The sequence below is a fragment of the Misgurnus anguillicaudatus genome, chromosome 22 (assembly GCF_027580225.2).
Source record: "Misgurnus anguillicaudatus chromosome 22, ASM2758022v2, whole genome shotgun sequence".
Lineage (NCBI taxonomy): Eukaryota > Metazoa > Chordata > Actinopteri > Cypriniformes > Cobitidae > Misgurnus > Misgurnus anguillicaudatus.
In genome coordinates this window covers 30,616,206-30,640,798 of record NC_073358.2, presented here as the reverse complement: position 1 = coordinate 30,640,798, position 24,593 = coordinate 30,616,206, and the positions used below count along the sequence as shown (strand labels likewise).

At 36.7% G+C, this 24,593-nt stretch overlaps 1 protein-coding gene across 1 annotated transcript; it reads right to left on the bottom strand.

Moving 5' to 3' along the window:
* Positions 1 to 683: 683 nt before the first annotated feature.
* LOC129440332 (protein CutA homolog) lies at positions 684 to 18,117 on the bottom strand. Its single transcript, XM_073860787.1, is given in 7 exon segments — positions 684 to 3,275; positions 11,207 to 11,256; positions 11,367 to 11,412; positions 11,872 to 11,931; positions 17,096 to 17,244; positions 17,734 to 17,796; positions 17,887 to 18,117. Coding segments are annotated over 7 exon segments (702 nt in total). The 3' UTR covers positions 684 to 3,172.
* Positions 18,118 to 24,593: the final 6,476 nt, after the last annotated feature.

Below are 24,593 nucleotides of genomic sequence, written 5' to 3'. Positions count from 1 at the left end.
ACTACAGTAAAATAAAAAATTTCGGGATTTTAGCTCTTGGGGACTCTAACCCTCTGGCTGTTCGACTGTTATTTGGGACTCTAACCCAGAAACATTGGGGACTCTAACCACCAATTCAGCATCTTGGGCATCTAACCCTCAGCTGTTCAACAGTTCCCGGGGCCTCTAACCCACGATTATTGGATAAACACTTCTTCAGTAAATTTGAATTTCGGGATTTTAGCTCTTGGGGCCTCTAACCCTCTTTTGGCTATTCGACTGTTATCTGGGACTCTAACCCATACAAATTGGGGACTCTAACCACCAATCCAGCTTCTGGGGCCTCTAACCCTCAGCTGTTCAACAGTTCCCGGGGCCTCTAACCCACGATTATTGGGGCCTCTAACCACCAATTAAAATACCAATAAAGCAACTTACCCAATTCACTGCGCCTGATTTGTGTCTTGCTTCGAATTCTGTCAATCCGGGATCATCAGCAGAGGAAACCTAAATGCCGGCCTGGCGAGGAATTCTCACCTCCCAGGGCTTTGCTTCGAACTCTTAGACGAATTCGGCCGACGTCGGGCTTCGGCTTGTCTCCTCCACTGCTGATCTCCGGGTATGTTGGAATCCGGCTCGAAGGACCAAAATGTTAGGTTTATTTAAATTACCTTAACAACAATTAAGACACGTCAGACCAAGAATTCAGGTTTAAATCACTCGCGAGGGAAAGAACCAGAGAGATTTCTCATCAAGAAATACTCAAGCTGTCTCTCTCCGATTCTTTGTCTGCAAGCTCTTTTTATAAGATGGGTTGACACCCAAAAAGATAAGTGCAAGACAACATATGTCATGGATTTTTAACACATACACACACACATCTGAAAACATCCAAAAAAACAGACATAGGTAAGAGCTGAGTTTGAAACAGATAAACAACTTTCCACCACCCTGAACTGGAGGTGGAGGTGTCAAAACCACAAAGTACAGCTTGTGCTCTTCTCCTATCTATGTGGCTAAGAGAAAGAATGTAAAACATAGTTTGTTTTCTATTACAGAGAAAACCTTAATAAAAATACATCTATTAGAAAGAAACACATCTATAAATGATAATAAAATCATTTTCTCCAACAGTGTGTATTAAGACAAAGGGTGCTACAGTAGAGATGCTAAAGGTAGCTGCTTGGGTACTTATAGGAACATTTGTTGTTGCCTGTTTTTATGTTATAAAAATTTGAGGTCCAGTCTATACACCGCATATAGTATATACAGTATATAATTTTTTGTATCCACGACAACCATGCAAGGATGCTTACTTCATTGCCACCCCTCGTAGTTCTCATGCCACCCCCTTGCCACCCCATAAATAATTTTCTAGATCTGCCCCTGTAAGCGAGCACACGCAATTTAAAGCCACGAGACCGAAAGTCCACATGAAGTGTTTTATTTGGGACAGGGCCACACTCGTCCACTGAAATGGAAGATGGCACCCACACAGCGGCACTTCCAGCGAGCTCAAGTGTCCGATTTCACTTACTAGTTTCATTAACTTAATTGAGTGAACTATATTAGTGAAGTAATGTAGGGATTAGTGTATAAAGGTATGGGGGCTATTTAGAAAATACATGAACTAAGGACTACAATTAAAAGTGACATAATGCACATTACAAAATAAATTATTCAAATGAAAAGACATGAAAGAACACAGAAGCCTGACACTTTCAAAACAAGAGATAGTATGTCATTGTAGGTTACTATGTGTCGCTGGTTGGATGGGTGGTCAGATTAATGACTTTATTGTGACTGTATTGTATTTAATCCCCAGGCACACAAAAGCACTTCCACACATCGGCACTTCAATTGTTGTTCCACAGTCTGAAACACGACTGCAAAAACCAGACCAAAGCAAATGTGAACCCATTCAGCAAACCAATTTCCCCTTCAGCTACACACAGTAAAAATTTAACCGCTTTTTAATGATGATAGGACAGAAAGACTCAGAACCTTTTATGTCAGCTCAACTAACTGCAATATTTTGTGCAGCTATAAAATTTGATGCATTTTTCTGTTTTATATTGAAAAAGTTTTTCAAAGTTTTTTCGATTTAGACCTCTTAAATAATCCTGCTTCCAATATACGTGACATGGTTTTATTGTTAATATTTCAATTCGCATTGTACATTTACTGTACGGTAGACACTTTTATCCTAAGGGACTTACAGTGCATTACAAGGTATTTATTTTACCCCATGGAAGCCACAACCTTTTACTGCAATTTTACTAAATCAAAAAAAATTTGTTTAAATGAATGCATGGAGTGCTTAAAGTGTATATGTAGAAATAAAAAGCCCTAATTTACCTAAAAAAATTATTGTAACGTGTAGGCACTCATACACTGTCCAGAGACTGTTACATGCAACGTCTGGAACATGAATGTTTGTCTTGGTGCTCTACTAAAGCTCGGTCCACAGGGAAAAAATTCACCTAATCTTTGTTTAGCCCTGTTTGCTCAACACAAGAAATTGGTTTGCAAAGTATGATAATGAATATTTCACACAATTTATGAGATGACTTACTAGTAAGCACACTGTATCAGATCTGTGCATTTCTATAAAATGAGTGAGTAGATTTGATGCATCAGATGAATGTGTTAGGCTGAAGTAATGCTGTCAAAGGTAAAATGGTTTCATTCTTTATTTTGAAATGAATGTAGTACAGATTTTTAAAACAAAAACATGTAAATGACCCAATCACCATTTAAACATGACTAACCAAATAAGTTATTTGAACAAATTATTTAATTCATATTAGAAATTGTGATACTCTTCAAAATAAGTTATTCAAGTCAATAAAAGGTCAATAAATATATACATTTAAACATATGCTATTGAGCATAGTTACTATGCTGTAACACCTAAGGTCACTAAAACAGATCTGAACAAAGTCTAATCCAGTTGATCATAAAGGCCAGTTTGGAAGCAAATGATCCTTTAAAATCTCAGGATGATTTCTAATTTTTGCTTTCTGGTATGGGTACAACAAACTGCCTTCCAAACAAATCCACTTGTTATTTATTCTTGGACCACAATTCTCATTAAGCTGAGAAAACTACACATTTAACCACAACCCCAATTTGTTATTTTGCACCCCGAAGTTTAAAGGTGCTTCTCCGTTTGAATACAAACATTCACATTTCAAATATCAGTGACTGCATCTTCTATCCACTTCAAATAGTGCAGGCTTCCATCCTCAATGGGAAAACTGATGATTTCTGGAAGGTCATATGGATGCACAGCTCTAAAGGAACACAAATGCATATATTGAAATATATAAAGCATTCACTAGTTTTCGTAGCATATAACAGACTTACATTGGAGTGGCTGTTTGGCATATTAAGGAGATCTCCATCTTTAATATTCCTTATTTTTACTAAAATAAGGTATGTTTTCAGCTTTCCTTATCTTTAAATGTGTGTACTGTACAATAAGGTTCAGTTAAACTAGTAAAGTTCCAAATTATTTAAATGGTACTTTGTTCACATCTCATCTGGTGAATTGATGTTTTATCTGCTAGCTTAGTGAAATCTCCACAATCTTAACTGCAGGGGCTCTACTGGGCATTTAATCAATTTCAATGTTTTCAAAGCTCTTTAAAAGCTCTTGGTATTTTTCTGTGATTTGGTAAAGTTAGACATTTTAATCTTTTTTTCTAATCTTTTCTAAGTTGTGCTTTGGCACACACATGATTGCTCACTATATCCCAGCTAATCTGAATGTCTAGATTAAAGGTGCAATTTGTAAGATATTTGCAGTAAAATATCCAAAAACCACTGGGCCAGTGTTATATATTTTGTCCAGCTGATTACTATCAATATCAATAATGTTTTCAACTACTTGTAAATCGTGAGAAAATTGCCATTCTAAACAGTGACATGGGGCAGTGCAGTCACCTGTCAATGACGTTAAAGCAACACTAAAGAGTTTTTGCCCTTTGCTCCCCCTACAGGTTGGAAGCGGAATTGTCCATTACCACTGTCGTAAATAATTTAGCCTACTTCAGCAAAGCTGGCTCTGATTGGGTTGTAGGTCTGCCGTAAAGCAAGTTTCTGTAGTTTTCACTCAAACTACAGGACCGCGACCCGATGGCTGGAAACTAGTGCGGTTTTGGCCGATAGAGGGCTGCAAAGAGAATGTGAAAGTGCCGTTCACCCTGTTTCGAGTGGATGAACGACTGAAACTTTTTTGAAAAATTTTATTTTAAGGTAAAAAAAAACTTTTTAGTGTTGCTTTAATATCCATGTTACCCTTTGTTACCGCTTTAACTGACGTAAAAACCACATGACAACAGTGTGGTGGACAAATGCGGAAGTTAGTGTATAGCGCCTATGGGGCTACGCGCTTGTTTATGGACTACAATTACTCGTCTGCCGCTGGTTGTGTCAGCAAAGACAGCTCCAGTAAGCGTATGGGCCAACCAAATGACCCAAGAAGGGTTTTTCCACGCTGCTTCGGAGCGTCATTAATCTACGTCATTGTTATTGTTTTGATTGTTTTGGCGCCCTCTAGCAGCAAGCTCTAAATATTACTCTTTTAAAGGGCGATTTTGAATTCTGTGTCGGACCTACGCCATAGGCTATGCGTCAGTTTTCATTTAAACGTTGTTGTAGTTGTTTGCATTGATGAGCATGATACAGTATCAAGACAAAAGCTTGTCGTGCATGTTGTTGGAGAAGCATCAGCAATGATGGAAGTAAATAGACAGCAACTTTTGCACTGTAAAATGTGAAAGCTGTGTTAGTTTAACATCCTGTCCTTGTGGGGGCGCTAACGGGGTGAGAATGCCTCATGTTATGTATGTTTATGTTTTACCCGTGAGCAGTGGTTGCTGTTGTCAGGGTTGCTGATAATAAAGTCTTAAAAAGAGCTATTTGTTTGTTGCAATTCGAGTTTTACATTGGTAGCAGAGGATGGCTGCGGGAAACTACAAGGTCCCGCCACAGTTTGATGAAAAGAAGTGTTATGAGAGCTGGAAAAATGAGGTGGAAATGTGGATGCGTGTCACAGAGCTGGAGAAAAAGAAACAAGCACTGGCTGTCGCGCTATCGTTAACGGGGAGGGCGCGAGATGCTGCTCTGGAAATATCTGCGGATGATTTAAACAAAGATGATGGTATGAAAACGATTTTAGACAAGTTGGACTCTGTATTCCTGAAAGAAGAAAAAGATCGCCAATACGACGCGTATACGGAGTTTGATCGTATCACACGAGAACACGGAATCCCGATGGCCGATTACATCATCGAGTTTGAAAGCAAATATAACAAGCTGCGGAATTTCGGTATGACACTTCCAGATGCTGTACTGGCGTTTAAACTGCTCGACACAGCGGGTCTCGATGCTAAAGATAAACAATTAGCGCTTACCGCTTGCGCAACCCTCACATTTGCGGACATGAAATCTGCTCTGAAACGAATTTTTGGAGAAAATTACATGCGTGGAAGCCACTTTACTGGTGAGTCTGCATGTTTCACTGATTTTAGTAAGAAAGAAAACAAGCCACGTCTACAAAGACCACTGAAAACACAGCCAGGAACGAATCCTCTCGATAGATATGGCAGGCGATCTAAATGTGCTATCTGTCAGAGTACATATCACTGGGCAAAAGACTGCCCTCACAGAACTGAACAAGCAAAGCTGACTGAGGATGTAGAGCAATGTAACATCACTTTGTTTTCTAAAGAAACTTTGTCAGATGCAGAAGTGTTTATGGTTGAATCACTTGGGTCAGCAGTTATTGATACAGCCTGTACTAAAACAGTGTGCGGACAGAAATGGTTTGATCACTACGTCAGTGGACTAAAAACAGCAGAGCTAAAAAAGTTGAAACGCACAGATAGTGCAAGAGCTTTCAAGTTTGGAGATGGAAAAGTTGTACATTCTACAAAACAGGTCAAGATTCCAGCTATGATTGGACAGACCAAATGTTACATTGAAACTGAAGTAGTCCCAGTTGATATCCCTTTGCTCTTGAGCAAAACGTCCTTAAAAAGAGCAGGTGCTGTACTGGATCTTCAGAATGACACCGCAATAATGTTCAAACACCCTGTGACCCTTGAGCTTACCTCATCAGGACATTACTGCATAAACCTGACGGATCAAGACTCCTCCTGTGATGCTGAGAAATGTAGTGAAGATGAAGTTCTATTTGTAACAGAGAACATGACTTCAAAGAAAAAGAAAGAAGTCCTAATAAAGTTGCATAAACAATTTGGCCATGCTACTGTGGATAGGTTAAAAAAGCTGCTGATCAGTTCAGGTAATCATGATGAGGAGTGCATTGTGATTTTAAAGGACATAGTAGATCACTGTGAAACATGTGTGAAATACTGCAGGCCCAAACCTAAGCCTGCGGTGGGACTGCCTATGGCCTCAAGTTACAATGAAACAGTAGCTATAGACCTGCATGAACTGGATACAGGAGTGTGGTATCTTCATGCTATTGACCACTTCACTCGCTTTAGTGCTGGAGTTATTATGACCACAAAAAAGGCAAGTGAAATTGTAAAGAGCTTCATCCACTGTTGGATTAGCATACATGGTCCACCTAAAAGACTGTTTAGTGACAATGGTGGAGAGTTTAACAATGAGGAAATGAGGTGCATGGCAGAAAAGTTCAACATTGAGGTAAAGACCACTGCGGCATATAGTCCCTGGAGTAATGGTCTTTTGGAAAGACACAATCAGACGCTTACAGACATACTATTGAAAGTGATGTGCTGATTATTGAAGACGAACCTTTTGCTGCAGCTAAGAAAACTGAGCTGGACAACTGGAAAAGTAACTGTGTGTTTAAGGAAGTGAAAGATGATGGTCAAAAATGTATCAGCACAAGGTGGGTGTGTTCAATTAAAGAAACACCTGATGGTATAGTACCTAAGGCAAGACTAGTTGCAAGAGGTTTCGAAGAATTAAATGTCAGTGACCTTCCTAAAGACTCTCCTACTTGTGCTTCAGATTCTCTAAGAGTTGTTATGGCAGTCATATGTCAAAGGAAATGGCACCTGAACTCAATTGATATCAAAGCTGCTTTTCTTCAAGGAAAAGAATTGTCAAGAAATGTCTATATTCGTCCTCCTCCAGAAGCAATGTGCAAAGGAACGCTATGGAAACTAAACAAATGTGTGTATGGTTTAGTGGATGCTTCTCTGTACTGGTATAATAAGGTAAAAGATACCATGCAACAGCTGGGAGGTCATGTATCACAGATTGACCCTGCAGTGTTCTACTGGCTGGACGACAAAGGTGAGTTGACTGGAATCCTCGCCTCTCATGTTGATGATTTTCTGTGGGCTGGTTCGAAAACGTTTTCTTCTTTGGTCATCCCACATTTGAAAACAGCTTTTGAAGTTGGCCGTCAAGAGAGTGATAGTTTTAATTATGTGGGAATGGAAATCTCTTCTGGAAATGGAGAGATACATGTACGTCAAAGCACATATATAAAGAATCTTCAGCCTTTTGTTTTGGATCCAACCAGAGCTGTGCAACGTACAGCTCCACTGACAAACTTGGAAGCTGACATGCTGAGGTCCAAGATTGGACAAATCCAGTGGGTTGCTAGACAGAGTAGACCAGATATAATGTGTGACACTTCTCTCCTTGCTTCAACTACAAAACATGCTACTGTTCAGACTTTGCACGATGTAAACAAGCTTATCAGAAAACTAAAGTCAGAGGAGGTCATTTTAAAATTTCAGAACCTGGGAAAAGACAGCTCCCTGAAACTGGTTGTTTTTAGTGATGCCTCATTGGGAAATCTTCCGGACGGCGGTACTCAAGGTGGACATCTAATTTTCTTGGTGGGAGAAGATGGAAAATTTTCTCCCATCTCCTGGCAATCTAAGAGAATCAGAAGAGTCGTCAGAAGCACTTTGGCAGGAGAAACTCTGGCGCTCGCCGATGGCATTGATAATGGGATGTGTATATCTGCTCTTTATTCAGAAATTACAACAGGCAACATTGCTTTAAACAACCTGCCAGTTATCTGTGTAACTGACAATCATTCTCTTTTTGATGCTGTGAAGTCCATAAAGTCTGTTACAGAAAAAAGACTTCGTCTTGAGATCAGCAGCATTAAAGAACTAATCCACTCTGGAAACATCAAGCAGATCCTTTGGTCTGCTACAAAGCAACAACTTGCTGACTCTCTGACTAAAAAGGGAGCTTCTACTTTGTTACTTCTGAAAACCCTTAGTGAAGGTGTATGGGAACATAAATAAGTTAAATGTAAATAAGTTTAAAAAAAAAAGGGATAATGATCTCTTTAAAGAGATGTTACTGTCATTTAATTTTGTTACATATGCTCACCCCTTCTTTTAGGATAATGTTTCCACTCCCTTTAAAAAATGTGTATTTGGTTTTTTATTTTGTTTTTTTAAGAGGGAGATTGTTAGTTTAACCCTGTGGGGTCCAACCATTTTGGGACACTGTCAGAGGTTCTGACATGCTCTTACATTTGGTCTTTTTTCAGTTGCTTTAAAACATAATAATGGCAAGTGTCTCATACCACTGTGTTCAGAACAAACTGGGCTAAAATATTATAAGAGCTACATGTATGTACATGTTTGTATTTTTGAGAGAAAAAGGTTTATGCGTGGTTTTTAAAAAAGCAAAATTTTTAAGTCACTGATATAAGTTCACAAAACCCATACTAAACATGTTTTAACAAGACTTTCCTAAACATAATCAAGTAGTCTAGAGTTTTTTCTTTAAAATGATGTGAAAATCATCCTGCCTACTCAGTCACATAAACCAATATATTATTTTAGAAATTGTAAGACACTTTTTGTTTAGAGGGGCCGTATGCGAGAAGGATTGATTGACAGCTAGCAAACAAAGGCTCGCATAATGAGCTGCATAATAATGAGGCAGGAGGGAACTACAGTAAAGAATGTGAGGACAAATGGACATGTTTGTTTGAGGTTTATTAAGAAGTTAACAATATAATCAAAATAGAAATGAAGGTCAGTAGGACATTTTCAATTTATTTGGAAACAAACCCTATTAAAATACTGAACTTGTATAAGAAACTGATAAACAACAGAGCTGTAAACTTCATGTGGCTCATGTTACCATATAACTTTATGTCCAGAGAGTGTGAATATGTTTTTCCACTTCATAGTTTTGTACTGATGAGAGAGATGCAGACCTCTAAGAAAGTTATAAACAGTTGTCAGCACAAATTGTCCACAGAAATACCCTTACATACATAACTGATGGGTAAATGATAGCACTACATTCAGATAAACTATCATAAACTAAATTAGTATCTCAAATAAACATCTGCAATGATTAGTTATATTAAAAGCTGTTTTCAGATGACTGTTTTCAGATGCCCATCCCCTTATCGTCTAGCTTCTGTTTTAAACGCGTTTCTGTAAGCGAGTATGAACTTTAAAAACACATCGCAAATGGATGTGCGCGAGCTCGCGTCTCCGTGTAAACAACGCGGAGCTCATAATAAAACGGTGTCGCGTGTAAAGCGCAATGTATGGAATGCGTTGCATGTAAACAATATCATATTACAGCAGATTCCCAGTGCAGTATTACTCAAAGTTGCCATGAAGGATACGAAAGTGAATAACTGCGTCTAACACTGTACACAGCATGTAACAATGAAATCCGCCATTACGTGATCACGCGCGTAACTTACTCGTTTGTAAACAAGCGTGTAAACATGGAATCATATTACAGCACACACTTAAAAGATACAGCAGTGCAGCTGCATTACTCAAAGTTGCCATAAAGGATATGAAAGTGAATAACTGTGTCTTAACACTGTACACAGCATGTAACAATGAAATCCGCCATTACGTGATCACGCGCGTACTCGTTTATAAATAAGCATGTAAACATGGAATCATATTACAGCACACACTTAAAAGATACAGCAGTGCAGCATTACTCAAAGTTGCCATGAAGGATACGGAAGTGAATAACTCTGTCTAACACTGTAACTTACAGCATGTATCAATGAAATCCGCCATTACGTGAAATCACGCGCCCTCGTTTGTAAACAATGCGAACGTTTTTAAATCCGAAGCGTGCAGTCTGCTAAGGTTGCTTATGTAGGCTGAACTGCACAAGCCATAACATATTACATGATAGCAAATATAAATGAAGACAAATGACTTACAGTTTCTTCAGGAATAAGTTATATCCTTCTCCAATGCATCTTCCATCGTTCCTCTTCTTAGGTAACGTTAAAGATAAACGCTTCTCTTCCTCAATGTCCAGACATAAATGAAGATATTCCTCACGTGTGTGAATAAAGTTTATAATCCAAACATGCGGTAAAAAGTCCTTAAATCTGATCAAACGTTACGCTTTGTTTATTATTGTTGGAACTGCTGTCTCTTCATTACCATGTCAACAGCTGTGGGCGTGACCAAATTAAAGATAATGAGCTCAGCCAGGGTACACAGTACTCTCTTTACTTCAATGCAGATTATATAAACAGGAAATATTTGTTTTTGATTATAATTAGCTTGTTTAAAAGTAGACATTTCAGGCTTTCTTTGGATATGTGTATTATGTTTGTGTGACGAGTATTCGCGGAGTTTCAACTGATTTTTGTAACGTGTTTTAAGAGACAGCTGGCGGAGACAGAAATGTCTGAATGCGCACCCTGTTTATTTTCTTTATTTGACAAAAACACAAAGATCTCTTGTTATTGTTAATGTGAACTAATTAAAGAGGACCCTTCAGAGTTTCAAATGATGTCAAACACGTAAGTGTTTGATTATTAATGATGGAGTATTTTAAGTTGATTCTGCTATGATAAGGAGAAAACACGTCAAAACGCGTCCCCGCGTTTTTGGACCCCTGGGGGTTAACATCCTGTCCTTGTGGGGGCGCTAACGGGGTGAGAATGCCTCATGTTATGTATGTTTATGTTTTACCCGTGAGCAGTGGTTGCTGTTGTCAGGGTTGCTGATAATAAAGTCTTAAAAAGAGCTATTTGTTTGTTGCAATTCGAGTTTTACAAGCTGCTCTACAATAGAGCAAACAATAGAGTTCATTTTGTAAGGTCTTTATACACCACTAAAAACATAGTTATCTATATTATACTGCATTGCTTTCAAAAGATCCTTCTAAAAGTTACACACAGCCCCTACAATTTATGTCATTTGACCTGGTTGAACAATGTATAATACTGATACTATGTACTTACCTTAAATAAGCATCAAGTCTTTGTATAAGAGATGTTCTTGTCCTCACAAGCTATGACAAAAAAAAACTCTTTAAATAAACATTACTTCAATCCAACAGAAATAAACAGTTTATATACAAAATTCATTTTTTATTTTTGTAGCAATAAAATATCAACACACCAGGAGTATTTCTGATGCATCTTGAAACTATCCTTTACAGTAATACCTGAAATTTATAATATAAAAAAACTATTATGCTTACTGTAGTTTGATTATGTAAATCACATGTAAAGTTACAAAGTTTTCAAAAGGGAGGTATTCTCTCCAACAAAAAAAAACACACATTTCAAACTGCTTCAAACGGCTCATTTGTAGTCCTGTCATTATTTCTGTAAGGACTTTAAAGGCAAAGTAGCTACAATTTAGCGTTTTAGGCAGAGGATGATAATTTTATAACAAAATTATAAAAATTATAAAAGCATAATACATTATGGGTGCTTGAGACTATGTTAAAAGATTGAGTTAATTTAACCAACAATATAAATTCAAACTGATTTCCTCCATAGCATCCTGTGTTTTGTGTTTGTGCTGGAAGTGGGTTACAGGTAACATGACCTTAAGCAACACTGTATAGTTATGCGTTTAGACATTGTAGTGAGTGAAAGGTTAAACTGTCTGGTCTTACATAGTGGTAGTGCGGGGAAATATATTCACACATGCTGCCAATCTTTTCTCCATGATGCCCCTAACAGAATAACAGAAATAATTTAGTTTGTCTTATTGATCTGTATTCACATACAACTGCAATTAAACTCAGAAGTAATCCAATGATTTTACAGTTCTGAATGTGTATTAGCTATTAATATAATCATTCTTAAAGATTAAAAAGAAATAAAAAATGAAAAGATAGTGGGCACATCCAGTGTTGGGCTGTAACAATTCCTCGAGTAACTCGAGTAATTCGAATACAAAAATGCATGGCTCTGCTTAGTCCATTTAATTACAGACAGAGCACCGTTTCCCCACACAACATTATTATTGACGCACCCTTTATCACACGCGCACAGCAGACGCTTCTACGTTCACGTGTGTGAGAGAAGTTATGTTAATCAATGGATCAGCACTATTTCACTTTGTTTTGCTCTTAAAATCTTGTTTCCTTGAGTTCATATATTTGAAAACCTCATATTTCCACAGCGAAATATATGCAAAATTCATGATATGGATTAAAGTCTGCTTTTTAGAATGTGTCATTTGCTTGTTCTGTTTGTCTTTTCAGTGAATAAGTTTATCAATTTAACATACCACACGTGTGACACCCGTGGATTTATCATATGAGTAGGTGAACATATAAACCTAATCTCCAGAGCTGCTCAAAGAGTTCATTTAACAAGTTTATTTTGATAAAAAGCGCAGGCCCATAGAAATTAGTCGTCAAAGTGCCAAAATAAATAAAAAAAACAAAACAATAAAAAATTTAAAAATACTTGACATAGATATTGATCGAATTTCTCTCTCTTCTCCCTTTAAAAAAACTAAATTTATTTTATATGAATAATTATATATGAAAATAAATTTTATATAATAATAATAATTTAATACATACATGTATATATGTATGTGTGTATACGAGTATATATGTGCATATGTGTCACAGTCCTGTTCCATGTCTTTGGACTTTTGGTTTGTATTTGAGTTCCCACTTCCAGTTCTGTTTTGTATAGAGGGTATGCACGTGACGTCACCTTCGGCTAAAGTGACTGCGGTTACGCCCACTGAGTGGCAAAAGAGAGCGACAGCATTTGTGTACACACTGAAATCAGCAAAAACACATCTAAATGGGAAAAAGTTGTTGTGCGATAGACAAGAATTCGGAGCTATCATTTTACAGACTGCCAAAAACACAGAAAGAAGAAGTAAATTGATCGTTCATGCCAACGTCCACAGACAACAGGTGGGTTGACAAGTTGCTGGGGTCACTATCAAGCAGAGGTTTTACTTTCTACTTAAAAGTATTTTTTGAAGTATTTGTATTTTATCCGTGTTTTTCTTTGGAAAACATACATTCCAAAGCATATTATCATAATGTTTACTCTATTACATTTCATAAATACAAGTTTTTGTTTTACATTTAATATTTAAGTTCATTAACAACACAATTTTAATGTAATTTTAATATGCAATATAAAAGAATACACAGTATGAATCTATGCTTAAAGTTGTGGTTTAAAAGAGCATATTTTTTATTTTTCTTGTCAAAAATGACAATCGTTTCCCTAGATGGGACCCTTGTGCCTCGGTTGGGCTTGTTTGTGGTGCTTTGAAACTCCATTGAAAAAACTGTTGGGTGTTGAGTTAAGTATTAAATGTTGTGCTCTATTAAAGTCCATTAAAATGAGAAAAATCCTGCAATGTTTTCCTTAAAAAACATAATTTCTTCTCAATTGAACAAAGAAAGACATCAACATTTTGGATGATATGGTGGTGAGTAAATTATCTGGATTTTTCTTTTTAGAAAATGGAATATTCCTTTAATTGAATAATTTGTAGAATAATCGATTACTAAAATAATTAATAGCTCCAGCCCTAATTCAGTGAATTACCGTTATTACTAGGTTTTGAAGATACTCTTCAGTTCGGAAACTTGCATTATGTTTCTAAAGTACAATACAATCCTAAATGTCAAAAGATCAATATAGGTTTGGTTCATGGAATGAACCCTTTTAAAGTTATTTTTTAATATCGTATTGGACAACATTAATTGTCATTGATCTGTTTGCAACCTAATGTTTCTGCATTGTTTCAGCTACATCCTTTAGTTCTGCTGCCAGATGGAGAGTTCAATTAGCTCCCTGTTCAGCATCTCACCTTTCTTAATAGACCTGCCATTTTCTCATACTTCTTATTACAGTATATTCCCTCTCCTTATCCTTAATATTCATATTCTTTTAACAGCTCGAGCATCTAACTGAATCAACAGACATATGCCAAAGGCCATTTCACTCAACTTATACTGTACTCCATACACTCCCAAAACATATATGTCTATTTGTCCATGTGCCCTGTGTGTTTTATAATAAAGAAACTCAACATTGAATAATCAGTTTTGTACAATGAAGATTATTTTTGCATATTAGTTCTTGGATCTGGTTTCTCTGTTTTTCTCTTTATTTTGGTAAAAAATCCACCATTTTAGACTAGCAGGGTCTAACCTCACGAGATTGCAATTCGAGTCCAATTTAATGAGCTTACTGTGGAGTGCACTCTAAAAATTTAACCACTGTAAAGTGCTCTTTACAGGAGCATAATGGGCAAATAAATCCTAATGCAACTGAGATGGGATATTGAAACTCAGGCTGGATGTGATTGAATAAATGATTTGATATGAATCAAGTTTAGGTTGAGCAAGTTCAAGTTTTATGCTTCTATATATACATTTCCATACAAATAATAACTCTGTAGATAACTGTGAAGATCTTTGTGGTCAGAGTCTTTGAGGGCAGAGTGCTGTAATCATTTCTGTATCCATGGTAACATGGCTGTGCTGTACAGTATGTAACATTGTTTCATAACCACATATTGTTAAAGGCGGTGTGCATGATTTTTGAAAAACACCTTTGAAAAGGGAGTCGGGCAGAGTACCAAAACCACTGAAACATTAACAAAATACTTCAAATGAAACAATGGGATCTTGCTGCATTTGACCATGCAGACCGGGGAGATCCTAAAATAATCTTTCACTGCATTTACTTGTATGACAGGTACAGTGTTTTACTGTATTGGGTTTCCGTCATTCTATATTAGTTTTTTTTATACAACATGTTTCTTAAACTTTTTGGGCCCTATTTTAATGATCTAAGCGCATCGTCTAAAGCGCACGGTGCACGGTCTAAATTGGCGTGTCTGATGCCACTTTTGCTAATTTAACAACAGGAAAAATGGTTTGTGCACCAAGCACACGGTCGAAAAGGGTTGTACATATTTTCCTAATGAGTAATCGGTGTGTTTTGGGCGTAACGTGCAATAAACCAATGAGAGTCTCATCTCTCATCCCCTTTAAAAGCCAGTTGCGCTGGCGCTTTGCGTATTCCCTGAAAAACTAAGCGGAGGAAGAAGACCACCATTTTAAGAATAATGTTAAAAATGTGTTGTTTTCATTTTTATTTAAATTTTAATTTTTTGAATTAAAACCTTTAAAAGACTTTTTCTTTCAGTCATTGAAGTACAAATAGCAGGCTTTGAATTGCTGCAAATGTATCTATATCCTATAATCATTGTAATCTCATAAAATAATTAGCAAATATGCAAGAAAAGGTTTGTACTCTAAAAATACAAGAGATAAAGGACTCAATAATAATCTTTTACATTCAATCCTTTAATCTTTCATATTACATATCACAAAGCGTTTTTGTGCTGCTGCGCATTCATGTATGTGCTAAGCAAACCCGCGTTGTCGTCCCGTTTATAGGCGCATTTTACTAATGTGCTCTTTAAATAACAAAAAACATATTGCGCCAACTATTGAGAGCTATTGGGCGTAGTCTATTTTAGTTGCCTCAAAATAGCAACGCGCCAACAATGCACCTGAACACACCTTGTTTTCAGACCAGAACGCCCATGGGCGCAAAAGGGGGCGCAAATGCATTGCGCTAAACGTCAAAATGATAATTGCGCAGGGTGGAAACTAGCAGAAGACACTTGCGTCGCGCATTGCGCTGCATTGTGCCGGGTGTAAGATAAAGCCCTTTGTCTTTAGCACTATGACAGAGTTATGATCATATCATATAAACATATGCTGTTTACGGACGTGTCTCACCACATGCTTAAGCACACCTTAAGCTATCGTCCACATCTCTTCACTAAAATTGTTATGAACAGCTTACCATCTATTTGCTTATATTATGAAGTTAGAGGGTTTCATTGGACGCACGTGCATTGTCGCAGTTACGCGTGTTGAAGGAACTTAACTTTTTGTCTCTGTTTGTTTAATGGTCTGACTAGGGGCTAAACTGAACTCTGGAACAAATACCTTATCAAAAATAACTGTCGAAAATAAATGTTTTGGTTTTCTAAAGACGAGGGGAGATGGTGATCATATCAATGCTATGTAAAGGGAGGTTTGGCAGCCGATCTGTTAAGATTGTATACATTATGTGGTACACATTTTACACAGTAATGTTAGCTTAGTGTAGTTTTTGATACGCTTAAGCTATGATTTGAACTAAGGTCATCTACTTGTTTGTTTAGCTTGTTATCAGAAATAAAGTACTCTAAAAGGACTCTGTTGTTTTTGATTCTTTGCGGAAGTTTACCGGAAGTTACGTTTGTTCCACGAAAGTCATTTGTTTATGTTGTTACTGCTGAAACCGTCCATAGCCCACCTTTTATTTACAGCACAACACGACCTCGCCGCATGGCTGTTTAGAGAAAATTTCCACTTTCTGTCATTTACCTTAATTTTGATACTGATATTTGAATTTTAGTGGTAAAAAGGTGGAACATCATTGCATGTGTAAACAGCACATTTTTGTATTTACTGGAAAAGTAATTTTGGTAAATTCATGGTAATTTACCGAAATGTGTGAAAGAGGCTAATGTAAATCAGCATCTCTTCAAAATAAGCCCTGTATATATAACAGAGTAGTTATTGTATACCACTGACTCTCACATGCATGCTCATGACTAACTGTTTTTACTGGGTGTGACCACAGTTTGTTCAATGACCTTGAATACAAAAAATCACGTGACCTGAGGTGACCTCTATTAACTGTAAACAAAAACATTCCTTTGTCACCTGATGGCTGAATGCAAACAAGATTACTTAGTGGCAGATAAGGGTGAGACATATTTCTTACACTTAACACTTCTTAAACTTACTGTATGTTTGTGCATGAAGCGTGTGTGTGTACCTGCCAATGTCTCTAGCAATCCGTTCAGTAGGACAGTTGATGAGCAACACAGAGTGATATCCCGCGACATAGCTTCCCGTGATAGCAGAGTGGATCTGAATGCCCACCATTGTCAGCATAGGATACAGGGCAAGATTTAAAACCAGAGTCTGCACAAACAAACACAGAAGAAGACAAATGAGAGAAGAGAGAGTTATATAAGATGCACTACCTAACTATATTTAAGTATGTAAAGTATATTGCTCACATTTCTGTAAAGTTCATGTGTATAATCACGTGTGTTTGGTTTAAACATGGGGAGGGGGGTTAAAGTGTCAACTGTACATATTTACATTAATCATTTGATATAATACTGTGGGGGTTGTAATTGCTAGTTTTGTTTATTGTCCAGTAGAGATGAATAAAAAGTTAATGTAGTTAGTAAATGCATGTGTTCATGTGTTAGTGTATCTCAGTTAATAGTTACGAAAACAAAGGTCATGGGTTTGATCCCAGGGAAAACACATACTAAATGTAAACAAAGTTTTAACACATTTTGATGCTGAAGAGAAGTTAAACAAGTCTTGAGGTAAAATTAACAGCACACGTTGGTGCATACTGTAGTATAAAGCTTGTTTTTTATTAAAAACAGGACTTACCACACAAATGACCACAAATCCCGAACGAGGGAAAGTCGAAGACATTATGTCCTTGGGATGGGGCTGATACAATGAAGCAGTTTTGTTCCCTTACATAATTGTCATTCCATAGCAGTAAAGTTAAGTCTCCGGTGAACCAAACAAAACAAATACTGTGCACAACTTGTGAAAAGCAGAACTAAGTTGTCGGGTATACCGCTTAACGTCTTTCTCTGGTTTAAGTCGTTTGACAGTTTTGGTCAGGGCATGGTTCCCAAACCAGGCGGCTACGTGTCGCACAACGTGTGAAAAAAAGCAGAACCAAGTTGTCGGGTAACCCGCTTTACGTCTCTTTCTCTCTCTCTCGCTGGTCCGTTTGACAGTTTGGATGTTGTTGCGCTTCATGCTGACTGTGTGACGTACACATCACATCCGGACACACCGGCGCTTCCAATCAACAGCGCTCCGTGCGTTTTATTATAAGAGGATTGAAACCTAATAAAGTCAAGTGCTGGCTTAATCTGACGGCTTACAGTTTGTTGTGAGCTGCAGACATAACGCTTTGGTGACGAAAACCTTTTAAACTAAATACAATTAAGTCACTTATTTGCTAACCATGCCGTTATTTGTTTTTGTTAAGTGAAGGAGTGTTACTTAAACACCAACACCTATCTTTTTTAAAATAAAGTTAAACATTACATGCGATATTATTTGTAATTTACCTAATTATGAATGATTTCTTGGGGATTTATTATTTTTTATTATGCTTTAATAAAATATACAGAACAATACAATATATGGAAAATAGTACATAATATCGTGGGCTACATTATATAAACATAAATATACAAATAATTAAGCTAGCTGAAAAGATTGGCATCATTGTAGTCTTACAAGTGTGACAGTGTCAAGTTATATGTAACAAAGGGGTATTAATATTCAATTCTTACAACAGGCCCCCCAACCAAATGGAGGAATACAACAAGGGTGTGCTTTTTCAATCTTTAATTTAGTGGTATAAAAATACAAACATCCACATTCACATAAAAGGCGTAAACACACTACACAGCGTCCATACCATATGTAGTTCTTAGACCATTTGTCTCATAGATACCCTGAGGTAATGAATCACACAATAATAATAATAGGTACCAATATAAAGAAAGAAAATCCCACACACAAAGTAGAAAACCAATCACTTCCAGTTAGTGAAACAAACCATTTCAATTAGAGAAACCAACCACCACACAAAAAAAAAGAAACAAAAAAAAAGATTATAAATGAAATAGGCAATACAAATTCCCCAGGTCACTTATATGAGTCAGATGTACAGAATAATAAATGGTCTAATACCCGTGTGACCTCTCAAAATACACATATGGGGTTAAACAAACAAAACACCAATACACAATTTAACAGCTGAATCTAATACTCCACGCAGTCACACATCATTGCTAAACACACACCCCCACACACACACCCACCCACACCCACACCCCCACACCCACACCCACACACACACCCACACCCACACCCCCACACACACACCCACACCCCCACACAGAAAGATATCTTATAACAAAATTTGAAAAGTCAACTCAAAGTATTTTGCAGTATATACATTCCCAAAATAAACGAAGGATTGTCTCATCAGCCTGATGACAAAAGATGCACAAGGGGGAAATATTATTATTGAATTTAGCAAAGTTATATAACTGTGTAGCAATTATGAATAATTTTAAAGGAAATCTATACCACTTTATTAGTGTAAAAATTAATTCTTTCCTGGTTCCCCACACCCACTGGTTTCTTATTTCATAATGCAATAGTTTAATATTTTATACCAGACTTTGTATTCCTCATATTTTATAATTGAGCAATAACCACTTTCACATATTTCATTCTAAATGCAATAAGGTTTTGTAACTTCTCTATATGGTTTCGAATCATGCTATAAATAAATTAATTCAGTTAAAGTCAGCATCTGTTGTACTCGTATGTACCCAAAGTCCCTGGATGAACTTCTCCTTATGGCTGTTGTAAGTCACGTATGCATATCAAATCTCATGACTTACAGTATACATCCTTGGGAATACTTCTCTAATTTGTGAGACTTCCTTATGCTTATTATAAATTTTCTAAGTTGCAAAAACACTGGACACAAGCTTGGCATTTAATTCTACCGGAGAGATTGCGTGACTCATGCCAGACACCTGGATAAGGGATCTTATAGGTCCCAGGTGACTAAGACTTCCTCTTGTACCAATATATATTGAGATGCTTTACCAATAAATGTTTGACTATGATTGGGACAGAACCTTGTGTCTGCGTCTTTCATAGACATACAATCTTCAATTTTTCTGAAGGAGCCAGAAATCTTCCCATAGGCCTACATATCATCAAATTTGTTATTCCATTAGCGAGCAGGTAAAGATATCTGATCTCTGTTAAGAATTGAGCGATTTTTTTATGTTTGATAAACTACTGAAATAATTTTGATCAACAAATAGATTAGTGTTATCAAATATAAATGAAGAGCATAACGAACCTTTAGGGCCAAGATTGACTAAAAGTTTCATACAATCAGGAATTGCCCCAAAAACATATTCTCTTGGGGGGACTGGAAAAGAGAAATCTTGCATAAAATGTTCATAAGAGAGCAAGACACCCCTCTCATCTAACAGTTGACTCACTAAAGATATATTTTTATCAAACCAATTATTTAAGAAAAGAGACTTATTTTATATTTAATATTTTGGTTGTTTTATTTTCTACATTCTAAGCATCTTCCCAGCCGCCATTTCAACGTTGATTCAACGTCACGCAGTTTCAACTTTCTATGTTTCACAGTTTTTGCCAGGTAGGTACTAGGCAGATACATGTTGGATATGTTATGGTATGGCTATAGTATAATCTCCTATTTTGATCTTTAGGGCTCTATCTTACACCCGACGCGGGTGTCTTTTGCTGGTTTCCACCCTGCGCAATTGTGGTTTTCACGTTTAGCGCCGCGTTGTTTAAATAGCAAATGCATTTGGCCCCCTTTTGCGCCCATGGGCGTTCTGGTCTGAAAACGAGGTGTGTTCAGGCGCATTGTTGGCGCGTTGCTATTTTGAGGCAACTTAAAATAGACTACGCCATTGACCAACAAAAACCTGGTCGCAATATGTTTTTGTTATTTAAAGAGCGCATTAGTAATATGCGCCTAAACGGGACGACAACGCGGGTTTGCTTATCACAAACATGAATGCGCAGCAGCACAAAAACGCTTTTAAATATGAAAGATTAAAGGATTGAATGTAAAAGATTATTATTGAGTCTCTTGGACATAAATGAGGACCGATTATGAGACGTTAGAAGGCACAAAGAGCTGCTTCACCTGTAGCCTGGTAAGTAAATAAATGCTTTGCTTTAAACAAATGCATCTGTTTTTAAATGTTTTTTTTTTATGCTACCTCATGGATTTATTGTATATGATGACTCTGCACCTGTGGATATGGTGAGATGAGAAACATTTTTGATTAATGCTTAAAAAAAACTGACGCTGTCCAAGTGCTGAAACGTGCGGAGAGCCGTTTGTAAATTCGTTATCTCCTGTTTGTTACAAATAAAGTATTTTTACAGTACAAACCTTTTCTTACATACTTGTAAATAATTTTTTGATGATATGGGATAGCCATACATTTAAAGCAATTAAAAGCCTGCTTTTTTACTTCCATGATTAAAAGAAAACGGGTTTTAAAGGTTTTAATGAAAAAATAACAATTTCAATACTTAGTTTTTCAGTTTACAAAGTCCGTCATTTAAATAGGGATTAGACATAGCACCAGCGCAACTGGCTTTTAAAGGGGATGAGAGCTGAGACTCTCATTGGTTTATTGCATGTTACGCCCAAAATACTCCCATTAATCATTAAAAAAACAGGACCAACCCTTTTCGACCATGCGCTCGGCGCATAAACCATTTTTTTTGTCGTTAAATTAGCAAAAGTGGATTCGGACACGCCCATTTAGACAATGCGCTTAGATTGTTAAAATAGGGCCCTTAATCTTCCATTTTTCCCTCTTATCAATGACATACATAAACATGTTTACCAAATAATAAAAACTAGCTCAAAACCAAACAGAATAGCTTAAAAATATTTTTCTTCAAACATATTTTTATTGAACTACAGCAGAGGAAAAATTTAAATCAATATATTAAACAATTAAATAAGAGGGAGTACACAATGTGGAAACACATGACTCAAATATACAAACAACCACCCAGAAAGCAAATTTTTAGTCAACTTTACATGTAGAAGGCCAGGTATCCTTTGCATTGTAAGGCCAAGCTATGATAAAATGTAATTTTTCATTCATCAAAAGTGAATGGTTTAGTCATTAATAGTGAATAAATATAAAGCTTTTAAGACGATTAATATGTGCTATTTATTTGGAAGAGGGTACCCTTTTTCAGTTTCAGCACATGCCCCTCAACTGTGCCGCATGGGCAACCCTCTCAGGTGTGCCCTCACTCCCTCGCTCTGTCTCCTCTTTACTCTCCCTTAGTGCCCTCCGATTGCCCAATCCTGTCTATGGATAATCCGGCCCTGCTTAAATTCATAAAACACGAGCCTTTATAGACACAGGGTACTAGTGTTTCTTTCATAAAGAGACAACGTTGTACTCAAACAACAAGATATTTATTTGCAAGATGTTCACCTGCTTTGCTGTGTAATATCAGTTCGCTGCACTCAGTGGGCAGAGTTAAGAGGTTTGTTTGACATTTTTTGAGCTCAGGGGCGGAGTTAAGAGGTTTGACTGACAGTTTGAGCGAATACAAAAAGATTTAAGGATCCGCTTTCATTTGATAAATATATTTGACATATGTAAACGTATGTCAACAGAGAGACATACGTAAATGGGTTAATAATAACATTGATTTAAGAAAATTAAATAAAAACAATTAAATAAAACACATAAAAAAGGACACTTCGGAGTGTAAGGATAAAAAGGGCATGTGCTCTGCACAGGTTAAACACTACCTGTGCACGTGCTAGCCATTAGAATCGTCCTAAGCATCCCCCCTTATGGCGCCCCTTGACACAGGCACACTCTCCCTTGTTGTGCTCGTCCTGTTCTTCCTTGGCTAAGACAACGTGTGGTTAAAAAATCAAAACAAACTACTTTGAAAGTGGGGAGGGGGGACACAGTCTGGATTTTGAAAAGTGGTGGGGACATGTCCCCCCTGTCCCCAGTGGGAATTACGCCCATGGGATAACGTATTTTATCAAATATATAAATAATTAGTGACTTCAACACAACAAAGAAGACTTTAAACAGATATTTATTGAAAATATATAAATATTTAATTCACTTGAGGTTAACAAATTTTACGCCTCTCCATTATTAAGTTACAACAATCAATAACATCATCTCCCTTCATATAGACGGAAATCACTAAAATATATTTTAGTTCTCACATACAAGTTACTAAATGAAAAAAGAAAATAAAAAATCGCTAGAATAATAAGGTCAAACATACTGACAAATAAATAAACAATTCATTTACTTTAGGTTAAAAGATCTTATCACAGCAGTTTAACGTTAGTCGGCTATCCGTTTTTACAACAATGAAAAGTTTCTAACATTCTCTTCAAATCTATCGCCAAGCTTTCATTGAGTTGGTAGTTGGTAGTCTCAACGGTACACTATTATGACCTTATAATCCCAGTGACAGCTTTTGTATCTTTTTTTCTGACAGTGTGCCCATGTGATGTCAGAAAATTGACTAATATCGACATTAATTGAAACTTGATTACATAAATGCTTTGGTTTAAGTGAGGTGTTTTCAGGCCCGGCGCCACGAGGGGGCCAAAGGGGGCATTGCCCCCTCAGATCTGATTTGTGCCCTCTCTGTTTCATTTTTGTATTTATGGTTACAAATAAAATGTTCAACCTTTTGAGTTAAATAATAATTTAACCTTATCCCCATATGGGATTTAGAATGTTAAGTGACGTGATATTACTGCCAGATTCAAACGTCTTTCGCGTTGATTGGCGCTGAGCCAGACGGACGAGCTCAGCGCTGTCATATATCAATGCAGTGTTTTCAACCTCATAATGTTTATTTTAAGAGATTTAGAGAAATCTTAGATTTCAGACATTTAAATACACATATGCAATGGTAAAACAATAGCCTACATTTAGTTTGTAAAATACACCCTGATGTCTGTGGACGCAGCAATAAAAATCTATTCAAATAAGATAATAATTTGCAAATAATAAATAAATAATATTTTCAAATAATAATTAATTTGCTGACGTGTATTATTCATATCAGACAAACACAGTGGAAGCCACTATAAAGTTTACTCTTTTGTTATAAAAGTTATAATGATACCTGTTTGAAAGACGGAGATGCGCACCTGTCAAGCAGCTATTACATAACAGAGCGAGGCCAGAGACGAACGTGCTCTTAAACAGGAATTAATATATGAAATAATTTGTGCATCTTTGAATAACTGTAAGAATACATTTCCTTTAAATATAAAGTTTTAAGAGATAATAATGTTTTATCCACTTTTATTGCTTATTTAAACTTGCGGTAACAGCGCGTTTGGTGCATTTAGCCTACCTCAGAGTTTATTTCGGTAATATTGCTGTTTTTCCGGTAATAATAATACAATTTACATGTCAACCCTGCTTCCTTCTCTGTTTATTCATTTCATTATGCTGTTATGTTAAGTTATGTGGAAATTTATTGCCATATGAGACGTCCATTGCCGTTATATAAATAACTTTTGTCAACGTTTTGAGAAATAATGTTAGGATATTTATTGCAGACGTTTATTGCCGTTGAATAGCCTACTCTCGTCTATAATGGAAATCACATAGGAC